Consider the following 15,085-nt stretch of genomic DNA (forward strand, 5'->3'; position numbering starts at 1 on the left):
CTATATATATATATTGTAATGCACAATTTTATTTATTAATTATTATATATAAAAACAAATAATTAAATCAAATTTCAAAGGTAAATATTCAATGTAGTATATAATAACAATATATAAATATGCAATTAGTATGAAAATAAAATAATGTATTAATATTATATAATATATATGTATATATTATATAATATTATATATGTATATATATATATAGATTTTGCAAATATTAAAAAAACGTTCTTCATGCAAATATTTTGACATAAATAATATAAATTTTAATAATTACCTTTTTTTTCCAATTTAAACAGCTATTGCAATTGATTCGAATTTGTAGAAATGCAACACTAGCGACATCAACAACAACCAATAAGAATTAGTTTGAAATGATTTTATTACTCAACATTTGGTCAGTGATACCAGGACATGGGATTTTTTTCACGCATGCGTACTATCTAATCCACAGTAACGTATATACTTCAATCAAATATGGTATATTGTTGAAATAAGATAGAAATTACAAGAAGATGACATTTTTCAAAGAAATAACATATTTACATGGAAATAAATGAATAAATATTGTTTTTAAAAATAAGTTTTGATATTTCGCATATCAAAACTTTATTGCAATTACATGTGGACAACTGTTTTTTATTATTGTCATCAGATTTTAACCAGTCTTTGAAAATATTGTTCTTTAGCCAAGACAATTGAAATATTTACCTTTGTTATTTCTCTTCTTATTCACCAATCCACTCGAACTAGGTTGCTGGTAATCCATCTTCTAGTTTCTGTCACTATAATTCACTAATATTGCACTACAATTCAATATATTATATAATATTACGCGATTCACCTTCACTTTAACGAAAAACGCGGGAAACGACCGGGAAGAGCCCCTAACGCGTACTGCTGCAGCACATAGATACGTCTATGGAAACAACCACTGTCAAGCCGTGACATCAGCTTGCGCATGCGCACGAAGGCTCCCACGTGGGAGAAAATCTCACGTACTGGCGCATCACTACATTTGGCCAGCCTGTTTAAATTCATCGAACGATGATGAATGAATAACCTAAAATTTAGGTTTGATTGGCTTTTAGAAAAGTTTTACATACTTAATTTGATATATTACATGTATGCCGTTAAAAACAAGAGTATTTTAAAAATACCTATTCCATATTAAATCGTAACTCTATATAATAGAAAAAACGATGAAACAAATTTTATGTAGTAGATTGGGGTAAGCTTTAATACATAAATCATTTTTAAATGATTATTTAAATTATTAAAATATACAAGGTTATTATGATTTTAAACTTTTATTTTCAATTGATTTTAATTAATTTATTAATCAAATTATTATTAATTCTAACCTAAAATATATATCTGTTTTAAAACTATATTAAAACTTCACATTTTAGTTTGTAATTTATTTTGTTATAATTTATTTCTAGTTAGTATTTATTATCATTATATAATTTATGATAAAATAATAAACATAAAACATATTCTTTTAGGCACAGTGTATTACTCGTATCAAAATCATCTAAGTATCCAATATCTAAAATTACAACACGATGCTTAATGTCAGGAAAAATAAACAAAATATGCAGGCCATTATTAGCATCTCCACATATACGTTACTATGCAAATCCTAATCGTGGCTATGCCATGGTTATTGCTAGAATATTAAGAGGTGCATTGAAAATACGATATTTACTATTAGGTGGTGCCTTGGGTGGTGGAGTTACATTACAAAAAGTAACTAGAATAATTTATAATAATAATGAATTATATAATCTTAAAGAGAATCAATTTTTCTATAATAATAATAATAATAATAATAATGTTTTGTAGAAATATGATCAATGGAAGGAAGGATTACCAGATTTGTCTTGGATAGATAATTTCATTCCTACCGAACAACAATGGCAAAAATTTCGTGGTTCACTGCTAAATGTAAAAACAATATTAGCTGATAAGATCGAAATAGGTAAGTATAAAGGAAATTAATATGTATATTTATGAAAGCGTTAGGCAAAATATTCGGAATTGTATATAATAACAAAAAAATGAGAAAATACAAACAGATCCACGTATAAAGGAATTTGGGGAGGCTAAATATAATGAGTACAGGAGATGGTTTGATCAAAGACTGGAGAATGCTGTTAAAGCAGCAGAGGAAAGAGCACTGAGAGATATCGAACAAGAAGAATCATCTACACGTGAGTGGGAAGGAATTTGTTATAATCCTTTGAAAATCCCTTTTTTATTTATCCAATTATACCATAACACCTGATGTGATTAATTATTTTACTAATCCTTAATTTGCCTGACGTTTTCTCATTTATATATGAGTTATTCATTTTTTGTTACATCGATTAACTCCATACAACCAAAATTAGATAATGTTACATACATTGTTATATTATTGGTACATATATGTGAGGTATGATGAACTTATATATACAACACTTTTTCACCATCCTAATACTATTTTTTATCAGCCATCAAAGTGTTCATTATCAATGCTTGTTTTTTCCCTAAATGTTGCTAAATATACATATATCACTTTGCTATAATTTTGAAATCTTTTTACACATTTTATAATTTACTTATTCAAGAAGCATTTATGTATTGCATGGATGCATAAAGAATATAGTTAAATCGATATTTATAAAAAGGTTATTAATTAATTTTAAATGCATGGTACTTCTATAAATGATCTCTATCTATCTATCTATCTATCTATATAAAACCATATATTATTTTATTTTTATTTGCATTTGCACTTAAGTAAATAGACATGGTCTGTTCTGTTCAGGTGTAATTGACGCAATCACAACGATAGCAAACCAAGTTTATTCAGGTGTGTAAAAAGTGCTAATTAATAAGTTACCAATAGGTAACTTGCAGTCTGTCCATTCAGCATTTTAATTAAATGACATGTAATGATATTTACATCTTTTAAAAAAAGCACTTATTGGTATTGTATTTTTTTAAATGTTGAATGAAAATTACGTCTAAATACTGAATGGGGCAGACCTTTCATTTCACAATCGTATTTTTTATTTTTATCAAACTACATGTCCACAAAATCATACTAGTTTTGTACACTCTATTAATTTTCATAAAATACTTCAAAAATTATAACAATTATCTAATATCCTATTATTAAATTTATTTTTTTAGAAGCGAAAGGTGAATTATCAAAGAATGCGGTTGCTTTTGCACGTCCATTAATTAATGAAAATATTGAAGAAGAACGTAGAAAAGCTCGTACGTAAATAATATAATATATTTGTATTTTTTTTTTTATAATAATTATTTATTTATAATTACATTTATTACTATTTATATTTTGAAGAATCGTCACAACAGAGATTAGATGCTATGCAAGATGAATTAATGCAAATGCAATTGAAATATCAACGTGAACTTGAAAGATTGGAAAGAGAGAATAAAGAATTACGAAAACAAATGTTATTAAGAGGAAATCAGAAAGTAAATAATAGAAAAATAAAGGTAAGAGAAATGTGTATGAATTTTTTTTACATTTGATCAAAATTAACATTACGATAATATTTGTAGAAATCCTTGATAGATATGTATAGTGACGTTTTGGATGAATTAAGTGAATATGACAGTGCTTATTCGATCGCTGATCATTTACCTAGAGTAGTAGTCGTAGGTGATCAAAGTTCTGGTAAAACATCCGTATTAGAAATGATTGCTCAAGCAAGAATATTTCCAAGGTATTATTTCAAACTATATATATGAAATTTCAAAATTCTATCAAATACAATATATATACAGTTTTATTATTTTAGGGGTGGTGGTGAAATGATGACGCGTGCACCAGTCAAAGTTACTTTAAGCGAAGGACCATATCACATTGCACAATTTAAAGATAGTTCTCGTGAATTTGATTTGACTAAAGAATCAGAATTAGCCGAGCTTAGGCGAGAAGTAGAATTACGTATGAAGAATAGTGTGAAAAATGGAAAAACAGTTAGTCAAGATGTTATTTCTATGACTGTAAAAGGTCCTGGTCTTCAACGTATGGTATTAGTTGATCTTCCTGGTATCATTAGCGTAAGTAAAATAATTTGATTATGTTATTATCAAGTAATAATGTTTAATATTAATTATATTAAACTGAAATATATATTTTGTAACAGACAGTTACTGTTGACATGGCAGAAGATACTAAAGATGCTATTCGACAAATGACTCAGCAATACATGAGTAATCCTAATGCTATAATTCTATGCATTCAAGATGGATCGGTTGATGCAGAAAGAAGCAATGTAACTGATCTCGTTTCTCAAATGGATCCTTCTGGAAAAAGAACTATTTTTGTTTTAACTAAAGTAAATAAACAGAAACATATTCTCATTAAAAGATAAACCATATATTATAAATATTTGTGATTGTATTATTTTTGAATTGTCACGTTTAGGTAGATTTAGCAGAAGAAAATTTAACTAATCCAGAAAGACTCAAGAAAATATTACAGGGAAAATTATTCCCAATGAAGGCTTTAGGTTACTTTGCTGTTGTTACTGGTCGTGGTAAACAAGATGATAGTATACAAACTATCAAGGATTATGAAGAAAAATTCTTTAGAAATTCTAAACTTTTTAAGTAAGTAAAACATATTAAAATAAAAACAAATAAAAAATGTACACTGCGAATTATATGTACTTTAAATATTTATACTATATATATATTATTTTATCTAGGGATGGTTTGGCTATGTCTGGTCAAGTAACTACTAGAAATTTGAGTTTAGCAGTAGCTGAATGTTTTTGGAAAATGGTAAGAGAAACGGTAGAGCAACAAGCTGATGCTTTCAAAGCCACCAGATTTAATTTAGAAACAGAATGGAAAAATAATTTCCCAAGGTAAAATAAATGATTTTAACAAATTAACGAAAAATCCAAATTTATATATTTCCATTGGATTAAATAAAATATCGATTATATATTTAAGATTACGTGAGTTGGATAGAGATGAATTATTTGAAAAGGCTCGTGGTGAAATTTTGGATGAAATCGTGAATTTATCTCAAGTATCACCTAGGCATTGGGAAGAAGTTTTAATGACACGAATTTGGGAAAAAGTTAGTATGCATGTATTTGAAAATATCTACTTGCCTGCAGCACAAAGTGGATGTCCAGGTATGATCAACTTTTTAAAATTAATCATTGTATATAAAAAGTACAAAATTTATTAATATAATATAATATTCTCTTTTTGTAAATATATGGATAATATATTATTTTTAGGTACATTTAATACAACCGTCGATATTAAATTGAAACAATGGGCAGATCAGCAATTACCGGCTCGTAGTGTTGAAAGTGGATGGGAATGTTTACAACAAGAATTTCAAAATTTTATGGCACAAGCACGTTTGAATCCTGATCACGATGATATTTTTGATAATTTGAAGAATGCTGTAGTAAGCGAGGCTATGACAAGACATTCGTGGGAAGTAAAAGTATGTCTTATTATGCAAAGAATATTCTTAAATTTGCTTTACCAAGAAAATAACAAAACAAATAATTAATATTGATTTATGTTTTTACAGGCATCTGAAATGTTACGTGTTATTCAACTGAATACATTGGAAGATAGAAGTATAGGTGACAAACGAGATTGGGATCAAGCTGTACGATTTTTGGAAACGTCTGTTAAAGAAAAATTACAAAGTACCGAACAAATTTTACGAGATATGTTAGGTCCTAGTCGTAAAGAACGTTGGTTTTATTGGCAAAGTCAAACGGAGGAACAACAAAAACGGAATGCAGTTAAAAATGAATTAGATAAAATTCTTTATACAGACAAAGTAAGATATATCATTCTTTTTTGTCGATATTTTATTAAAGTATTGAACTATCTATCAATTGAATATTTTTTTTTATATTAGAAACACGCACCTACTCTCAGTCAGGACGAGCTTACAACTGTTAGGAAAAATTTACAACGTAATTCCTTGGAAGTAGACAATGAATTTATACGTGAAATTTGGCATCCAGTTTACAGAAGATTTTTCTTACAACAAAGCTTAGCCAGAGCTTATGATTGTAGAAAAGGCTACTATCTTTATCATACTGGTCATGAGAGTGAAGTTAGTAAAAAACAAATAAAGATTATACAAATAAGTCGAATTAAATTAATTCAATTAGTCTGTATAATTATTACAATGTTAACAAAAATATTTCTTCTTTCTATATAGATGGAGTGTAACGATGTGGTACTTTTCTGGCGAATTCAGCAAGTACTAAAAGTAACATCGAACGCATTAAGACAACAAATAATAAATCGTGAAGCTCGTAGGTTAGACAAGGAAATTAAAGAAGTTTTAGAAGATTATAGTCAAGATAATGAAATGAAGATTAAATTACTCATAGGTAGACGTGTTACATTAGCTGAAGAATTGAGTAAGTAAATATTAATCATATAATTCTATTAAAAAAAATAAATAAATAATATAAATTACAACAAATGATTTTTATTTGTAGAACGCGTTAGACAAATTCAAGAAAAACTTGAAGAATTTATTCAAGCATTGAACAAAGAAAAATGAAGCAATGGATAGAAGATAACAATTAATTATTAAACTATTGAATGCTACGCAAGCTGTAAGAAAATATTTTCGATGTCTACTTTTTATTTAACGATTTAACTTATTTATATTAATAAGGCAGGAAAATAGATTATTAAGATCATCATGTTAACGAATGCATACGAAAATAATCTAATTTTCGTTAAAAAAAAGTGAGATTGAAGAACCTAGTCTATCGTATCCATATTTTTGTGTATTTCTTATCATTAAGATTTACAAGTTCAATACAATTATGTGATATATATATATATGTATCGATGTATTCACAAAAAGAAACCAAAAATATGTGAAAGAAAATATTATTGAAGCTTTTGAGTTACAAATCAAACAAATGTAAAGTCTAAGCGAAAGATATTCTGTATAATACCATTACTTCTATTTCAAACCATTCGCTTGATATCTGTAATTATACTATCATCATACAGTACGTAAATAAAAAAGAAATTGTTTCGTTATAAATAAATATGCAAATAAAATGCTAAAATACTTACATGATATTAAAAAAGAAAAAAATTCTTTATATGTAAATAAACTAATACATTATTTATTTTCTATAAATTATTTCAGACTGGCAAATACAGCGATTTGTATCAGTATTCATATCTACCTATGTACCTGCCTAATTTAAAAAATTAAGGGTTAATTTTTGTTTATATTGTTTACATTATTGATTTAGTTAGACAGGCTGGCCAAATGCAGTGATGCCGGGATGTAAGATTTTCTCCCACGTGGGAGCCTTCGTGCGCATGCGCATGTGACGTCACAGCTCGACGGCGATTGGTTCCATGAACGTATCTATGTGCTGCAGTAGATATACGTAAGGGGCCCTTCCCAGTCTACGGTATTTTAATTGTCACGGGGTTCTAACGATACCTCATATTTGAATGAAGTATATACGTTACTGAGAATTAGATAGTACGCATGCGTGAGAAAAATCCTACCACCTAGCATCACTGCTAGTAATATCTGAGTATTACCTGCATTGCTTTACACTATATAGTTAAAAAATTGTAAATAAAACGGATATATAGATTTTTATATTTCTATATTGGAATTAGAGTAATATATTTATTTTCACAATTTATGGTAATGCAATTATATATTTATTGTTTTATTTATGCGTGTAGATGTATATTTATAAATATTAAATAAGGAACAATTGATAATTATTGAAGAAATGGATTCTCCAAGATCACCACACAATAATCTTAGTTCTGAATTGAGAAACATTATTACTAATAAAAATGTTATGACTATGAAATCACGTATGAAAGGTATGTAAAAATAATAATAATAATAATAATAAATATTTATTATGTTTTTTTTAATGATATAAATTAATTGATTATTTTCAGTTTTAAATGCTCTTAACGAAGATGATTTAAGAAATAAAGCTGAAAGAGAAAAACGTTTGCGACTACAAGCTATAAAAGAAATTTTAACAACAGAGGCAACATATTTACAACAATTGGAAATATTAATGGAGGTATTTAATTATTATTAAATAATATATAAATAATCTATATATTGTTAATTAAAATCTAATAATAAATATTTTTCTTTTCAGTTCTTTTTACAACCGATCATTGAAAAAAGTTTTTCAATGGTTTATTAATAAATACATTATATGAAAATGTAAAAACATTGTATAACATTAGTGGAGAATTAATTAGAGAAATAAGAGAAGATTCTGAGTGCATTGCTGGAGCATTTTATAAGCTTGCTCCATTCTTTAAATTGTATTCTGTTTATGCATATGATTATGAACAATTATCAACACTTATACAGGTATTTAAATGTGTTTATTTTTTTGTATCTTTAAATTGTCAATTTGTATCTAATAAAAATTTTATTCTTTTGTATAGATTATTCAACAGAAGGATCCTGTTTTTAAAAATTTCATAAGTGAACAAGAAACACGACCAGAAGTTGGCAGAACATTGTCTTCGTTATTAATTATTCCTATACAAAGAGTACCAAGATATAAATTACTTTTGAAAGAAGTTTTACAACATACTCCTAACAAACATAAAGAGTATAATCTTTTACAAGGTAATTTGTATCTGTAATTATGATATGATCATTTTATATATATTTATTAACATTATTATTATTATTATATTTCTCATTTTTGGTACAGCGTGTTTAGTCGAAGTTGAAAAAGCTGCTGTACATATTAATAATTTAGTTGCCGTTAATGAGGATACCAAAAAATTATTGAATCTACAAAAGTGTATTGTAAATGGTGTTAATTTGGTAAAACCTGGAAGAAAAATACTCATGCAAGGAAATTTAATGAGAGTTTCTAGAAATGGTGTTACTGCTTATAGAAGATATTTTGTACTTTTAAATGATACTTTATTATATTGTAAAGGAAAACCAGAAAGTTCATTGACTGTACGTTGTGTACTTCCTTTAAATAAGTGTAAAGTAGTAAGTGTATTGAGTGGTGGACTTTTTCGTGTAACGTGTTTAGAAGAAACTCTGTTTTTATATTCAGAAAATGGAGATAGCAATTCTTGGATACAAATGTTGCAAAAATCTATCATAAAGGTAATATTATTCTTATGAAATAATTTATGTTTTTTTTATATATATATATATATATATATATATATATAAAGATCTAATTTTCATTTATTTTTATTTTTAGTACACTGAAAGTAGACAAACTTTAAGGAAGGATAGTAGTTCAAGACAACCACTGAGACATAAAAATATCAATTTATTTCAGTCGGATGATATACAAGAAAAATATTTAAAACGAAAAAGAGAGAAAAATAAAAAAGATGTATGACATCAGTTTTAATATACTTTCATATTTCAGTTTAAATATATTTAATGTTAGTTTTAATAATAATTATTAGGTTCAATTGAATCCATCAAGAATAATGTATTTTGACAAGGAGAATCAAGAGAATGATATGGAAGAGGAGAAAGAAAATAGTTTTCAGTTACATAGAAAATCAAAAAGATTTAAAACTGATAATCTTACAAGCATACACCAAGACAAGGTTTTAATTTATATATATATATATATATATATATATTATAAAAATATATGTGTACGAATAATTTCAAATTTCTGTAATATAAATGTCAAAATATTGTCTTTCTCTTTTTTTCTTTCAGGATACTTTAGAACTTTGCGTAATGGAAAGTTCAAATACATCGTTTTCATATTTGACTGATTCAAATTCTACTCATTATTTTTCCTCAGCATTAAAAAATATTGGTGAATTTTTTTCATATATTAGCTCATCTGTAAAAAATCTTTTTGGACATAGATAATGTTCTTATATTCATTAACAAATGAATTGTAATATATTGGTGGAGGGATTTGATATATTTTTTTTAAATTATAATAATTCAAATATTGGAAATTTTTTATTATTTTTTTTTTTACTTTTCAAAGTAATCACAGTGTATTTTTATACATTATATATTATATATATATATATTTATTAAAAACAATAGTATATGAAAAATTTATTCTCGTATATTTTTAACATATCTGTAAATTATAATTCATGATGTTAAACACGTATATTAGTAGAGATATTTTAAAATAATTAAATATATACGTAATGTGTTGGTATTATGGAGAGTAGAGGTAAAGAGGAGTATCATCTGTGTATATGAAATGCATTCAATTAGGGTGGCGCCACAGTAGCTTCAGGGTAACCTTTTGTCTACACCAGCGCCATTCTGGAAAGTTTGTTACTCCTTACCTGTACCCTCCAAAGTTAATATAGCATTAGTAAAGATTTGAAAAAAAAAAAGAAATCGATTCATAGAGGGCGTTGTTCATTAAGTCTTTTCGTCATCAGATGGCGTAATGGTAGCGACGACTTGCGTCCCGTCTTTTTTATCGAGTAAAAGTGAAATTGAGGTTGTAATCAGAAAATATTTTATTATTAATAATTATAAGATATAAGGGTTTTAAAATAGAGGAAAAAAAGAAAAAGAAAACGTAAGAAATAAGGTATAGTGTTATACTTCTGTTACTTTATTTAACGAAGCTTCCGTATTTATGTTTGAAGAAGAGAATGTAATTGGCGGTTTCTACTCATGTACGAGTGCTTCAGGATATAATCTTTCTATTTATCGTTAGAAAAGATTTAACTATGGCGGTTGGTTCAACAAAAGTAGTGCAAGTGACGAATATTGCACCCCAAGCAACTAAAGATCAAATGCAAACTTTATTTGGTTACTTAGGGAAAATAGAAGATATTAGATTATATCCCACTATAAGGGATGTAGCAGTGCCCGTACAATCACGTATATGTTATGTTAAATTTCATGATCAAGGATGTGTTGCAGTTGCTCAACACATGACCAATACAGTTTTCATTGACCGAGCTTTAATAGTTATTCCTTATCAAAATGGAGATATTCCAGATGAACAGAGAGCGCTTGAATTAACCAACAATGGCACCGTTGTACCAGGTAAATAGTTACAATTTCATAATGATTATTATTATATCATTGTTTATCATTTAATTTATGTTTTGTTACACAAATATTAATATTTCTTTTTAGGTTTATATCCTTCTGAGCCAAAGCTTCCACCAAATGTTGTAAATGCAATTGAAGGAATTCCTCCTAATCATGTAATTACAACAATGGATCCTAAATTAGAAGCTCATGGTTTACCACCTTATCCACATTTACCTGGCCATTTGGATAGTAGAAGAATTGAGGAAATAAGGAGAACATTAGTGATAGCCAATTTAGATGCTTCTACAACTGCTGAACAATTGCTTGATTTTTTTAGCAATAATAACGTTGAGATTAAGTACTTACGACTTTGTACAAGAGATTCTGATACAGATCATTATGCATTGGTGGAACTTACTGAACAAGGAGCAGTGGTTTCTGCATTATTATTAAATGGAAAAACCCTCGGTGATAGACACATTAAAATTTATCATTCGACGCAAGCAATAGCTAAACCGGAAGCTAAAAGTAATGAAGCGGCTCAAAAAGAAATAGAGGAAGCTATGTCACGTGTTAAAGAAGCTCACAATTTGATTTCTGCAGCGATAGATCCAATGATTGGAATGTTGTCCAAAGATAAACGTAGTCGCAGTGGTTCACGCAGTAGAAAATCAAGATCTAGATCACGTGGTCGTAGTAGACGTTCTCGATCGCGAAAAAGATCACGTTCACGACACCGACGTTCACGTTCGCGTCATCGACGTAGATCCAGATCCCGATCAAAACGTTCTCGTTCCAAGGAACGTAGAAGAAAATCGCCATCACGTAGAAGAAGTGGCTCTCGTAGTCGTCATCGTTCACGATCACGATCAAGAAGATCTAGATCACGTAGATCTCGATCTAGATCGAGAGATCGTAGAAAAAGATCACCGAGACGCAGGAGTCGTTCGCATTCTCGTAGTAAACGTTCTAAATCTAAATCTAGACGGTCAAGATCTAAATCTAAATCTAGAACATCTAAATCGAAGTATTCTGACAAATATAAGGACAAGGATAAAGACAGAGGTAAGGATAAATCTGATAATGGTAAAAAAAGTGACGGGGATAAAGGTGACAAGGAAAAAAGTGAAAAGAAATCCAAGGATAAAAAGTCAGACAAAGAATCAAAGTCAGATGAGAAAAATAGAGTTACAACTGATAATGATAGTAAAGATAAGGAATCTGTATCTTAAATTTGTCAACAAATTTCATTGATTAACACGTATTTTTATTTTTATTATTATTTGGTTCTATCATTTCAATTTACATTATAAGATATAATTTGTCTGTACAGTAAGCATATTAATTCAAATTTATAAAAACATATATATATATATATCATTTATATGTTATATTATGTTTATTTGTGAAAAGAAAAAAAGAAAAAAAACAAAATATTACTTTTTTGGTATTCTTGCTTGCTAGTAATTATATAATTTTTATAATTCATTCCTTGCCATCCATTTATAAATTACACTCCCTATTTTATTTGTATTCTTTTTTTTTTTTTTAAATTCTTATGTACTTTACAAAATTATATTTCCGTTACAATAATAAATGCTATTGTGCCGATAGATATATGTATTTAAATATTTATTTTTTACTACTATAGATTTTGATAAAATGATATATCTTCATATTCTCCAAGTTTTACTGGAACTTTATTGCGAATGAGATCTTTTTGAACGTACTTTAAACCTGATCGTCTTTTCATTAACATCTATACAAAATGAACCCATAATTTAATCATCTTATTATTACAATAATTAATTGCTTTTATTGCAAGTGAATTTTATTGAAAATTTTGTTAAAAAAACAAAAAAAAAAAGGGAAAATAATTTATTGTCATTTACCATGCCTCTATTATTTTGCGCTGATAAATTATCATCTGATACAGAAGCCATCTCCATTGTATCATCTGTCATGTTTTTATTTTGTGCTATAGTTTTTATTTCATCAGGGCCTAATTAAAAAAAAAAAAAAAAAATGATTAATTTAACATTAACAATATTTTAATATGTGACATCAAACTTACTTAATAAACATTCATCGTATTGATCTAATGGATCAATTCCAAGAAATTCAGATAGATTGTCTGGATATCGTAAATCCATGAATATAATTATTAAAGCCAGGATAATACAAAAAATACCTATATATATATATATATATAATTAAATTTACAATACATTAATAAGTTTTACTTTATAAGATGACAAGAGATAAAGATGTGTAAGAATTTTTACCACATGCAACAGACATCCAAAAATGTAAACCAAAATGCAATGTTAGAGTTTCATTTTCAAATGGTATAACAAGTGGAGTCTCATTGCGTATAGTTGACCATAAGATACAAGTTAATATTTGTAGTCCACCAACTAATCCAATTAAGTAAGCTGCATATCGGCTTACTGATTGCAACATTATATTTGACACTATCCAACAACTAAATGCAGCCCTGTGTGAATTGAGGTATATATTAGTAAAAATGTAATATAATAGAATATTTACATAAAATTGAGTATATATAACATTTAATTGTTCTTATATATGATTATGTACAAAAAGCATTAATGAGTATTTTATACGTATTATATATATATATATACAAACCATAATAAGATATGACAGTACCATCCAGCAGTTCGATAAAATCTACCAAATCGTATACCTTCCCCATCAATAACAAAATATTCAGCAACCCATAAAATTGGAATAGGTAAACCTTTTCTTTGAGCACTTCGTAAACTTCTTTGTATTAAACCACCTAAAATAATAATAGTTAATACATTATTATTTGAATAATGTATATATTGTTACGGTAAAAGTACAAACTATAAGGTCCAAATCCAAATCTGCCCTGATCCCATGTCCATGAAAATCTTTCATTGTAATTAATAATTTCATTTTGTAGTTCACCATTTTTTCCTTTGCCTGTTAATCAAATTTATACATTCATTTGCAATTACTTATATACATATAGAAAAAAAAACAAAAAAAAGAGATGGGTGGTCTCTATAAACTTACCTTTCAAAGTAATATTAACTGACCTCAGACCTATTTTTACACTAATTACTGAATCTATCTCTGCATTACTTCCAGCTTTATAAGGTGCAACAGTTTCTATGCTACCAACTTCCCATTCTTGTCCAAAGTTCTCCACTGGCAAATTTGTTTAGAACAATACACATGATAATTCAAAAAATATGTACATATATATATATTATGTAGAAAGTATAAAAACAAAATATTCTTACAAAGCAAGAAACATCCAATTATTAAACTGAAGCTGATTTTGATGGTAACATAAATGCTCTAGTTGCATGAAACAAAAATTATATATATATATATTAATATTATTTTTTGTTCTTTTTTAATTATTTATTTATCGCGAATGATAAATAAATAAATAAATAAAATATTCAAATTGATACTTACGCGCTTTTTGCTATAGCCTGGGATAATACAAACAAATGCAATTAATATAAGAAGAAATACAGTAAGGAAAAGAATTTCAACTACATCAAATAATACTGGTGTTATATCAGAATGATATTGCGATGGAAAACCCTCTGATGATCTACCAAAATCAAAAAATCCCATTTTTCTTATAATTTCAAATATAATACTGAAATGTTGTCTTCTTTTTGAGCTAACAATAAGTCTAATAAGTCTTTTATAATCTTATCGCGGTTTACTTCTTTCCGTTTTTGATGATGATATTTAATTTGTAAAGTGTTTTTTTGCTTTTACAAAAGATTTATATGGTAGTACGATGTTTCATTTTACTTCAAAAATATATAGTTGAAAGCATATATATATATATATACGTAAGTTTTTATGAATATTAAATAATATATTTTAAAACTGAGTATATTTAAATTTTAGATAAATTTACAGCAGATTCATATTAACGCGCCTTTTTTCTTAACACGCAACGATTGGTCAAAGTTTCAAATATTTAACATTTCATAT

The 15,085-nt window shown here is 27.2% G+C and overlaps 4 protein-coding genes and 1 long non-coding RNA gene across 6 annotated transcripts in view; 3 read left to right on the top strand and 2 right to left on the bottom strand.

The window, feature by feature from the left end:
• Positions 1-875, bottom strand: part of LOC149033292 (uncharacterized) — a 35,836-nt gene extending 34,961 nt beyond the window's left edge. Inside the window, exon 1 of the long non-coding RNA XR_016175773.1 lies at positions 718-875. This is a non-coding gene — a long non-coding RNA (uncharacterized LOC149033292). The remainder of the gene's footprint in view (positions 1-717) is intronic.
• A 178-nt stretch (positions 876-1,053) lies between these two features.
• Positions 1,054-7,178, top strand: Opa1 (Opa1 mitochondrial dynamin like GTPase). 2 transcript variants are annotated; one of them, XM_015321763.2, is made up of 18 exons: positions 1,054-1,237; positions 1,515-1,758; positions 1,855-1,990; positions 2,088-2,222; positions 2,822-2,866; positions 3,190-3,276; positions 3,365-3,522; positions 3,589-3,752; positions 3,828-4,092; positions 4,179-4,370; positions 4,460-4,644; positions 4,743-4,904; positions 4,993-5,180; positions 5,289-5,503; positions 5,594-5,851; positions 5,933-6,133; positions 6,242-6,446; positions 6,528-7,178. In XM_015321763.2, the coding sequence occupies exons 1-18, from the start codon at positions 1,209-1,211 to the stop codon at positions 6,590-6,592; spliced, it is 2,934 nt and encodes a 977-aa protein (XP_015177249.1). In that variant the 5' UTR covers positions 1,054-1,208; the 3' UTR covers positions 6,593-7,178. The 2 variants fall into 2 exon arrangements, with proteins under 2 accessions (XP_015177249.1, XP_015177250.1); XM_015321764.2 differs by lacking the exon at positions 2,822-2,866.
• Positions 7,179-7,614: 436 nt separating this feature from the next.
• LOC107066807 (FYVE, RhoGEF and PH domain-containing protein 4) lies at positions 7,615-10,057 on the top strand. Its single transcript, XM_015321766.2, is given in 9 exon segments — positions 7,615-7,905; positions 7,987-8,117; positions 8,199-8,229; positions 8,232-8,419; positions 8,497-8,683; positions 8,772-9,184; positions 9,285-9,422; positions 9,499-9,645; positions 9,764-10,057. Coding segments are annotated over 9 exon segments (1,491 nt in total). The 5' UTR covers positions 7,615-7,808; the 3' UTR covers positions 9,923-10,057.
• Positions 10,058-10,450: 393 nt separating this feature from the next.
• On the top strand, positions 10,451-12,505 carry Srp54 (splicing regulatory protein 54). Its single transcript, XM_015321913.2, has 2 exons — positions 10,451-11,080; positions 11,174-12,505. The coding sequence occupies exons 1-2, from the start codon at positions 10,759-10,761 to the stop codon at positions 12,301-12,303; spliced, it is 1,452 nt and encodes a 483-aa protein (XP_015177399.1). The 5' UTR covers positions 10,451-10,758; the 3' UTR covers positions 12,304-12,505.
• Positions 12,197-15,057, bottom strand: LOC107066884 (dual oxidase maturation factor 1). Its single transcript, XM_015321914.2, has 9 exons — positions 14,549-15,057; positions 14,368-14,425; positions 14,138-14,272; positions 13,946-14,044; positions 13,724-13,877; positions 13,357-13,568; positions 13,146-13,262; positions 12,964-13,073; positions 12,197-12,830 (listed from the first exon to the last, which is right to left on the bottom strand). Exons 1-9 carry the CDS (start codon positions 14,711-14,713, stop codon positions 12,717-12,719), a joined length of 1,164 nt encoding a protein of 387 aa, XP_015177400.1. The 5' UTR covers positions 14,714-15,057; the 3' UTR covers positions 12,197-12,716.
• Between the last annotated feature and the right edge of the window lie 28 nt (positions 15,058-15,085).

Source organism: Polistes dominula, unplaced genomic scaffold (genome assembly GCF_049000335.1).
Source record: "Polistes dominula isolate Pdom_NZ unplaced genomic scaffold, Pdom_raw_medaka contig_49, whole genome shotgun sequence".
Classification (NCBI taxonomy): domain Eukaryota; kingdom Metazoa; phylum Arthropoda; class Insecta; order Hymenoptera; family Vespidae; genus Polistes; species Polistes dominula.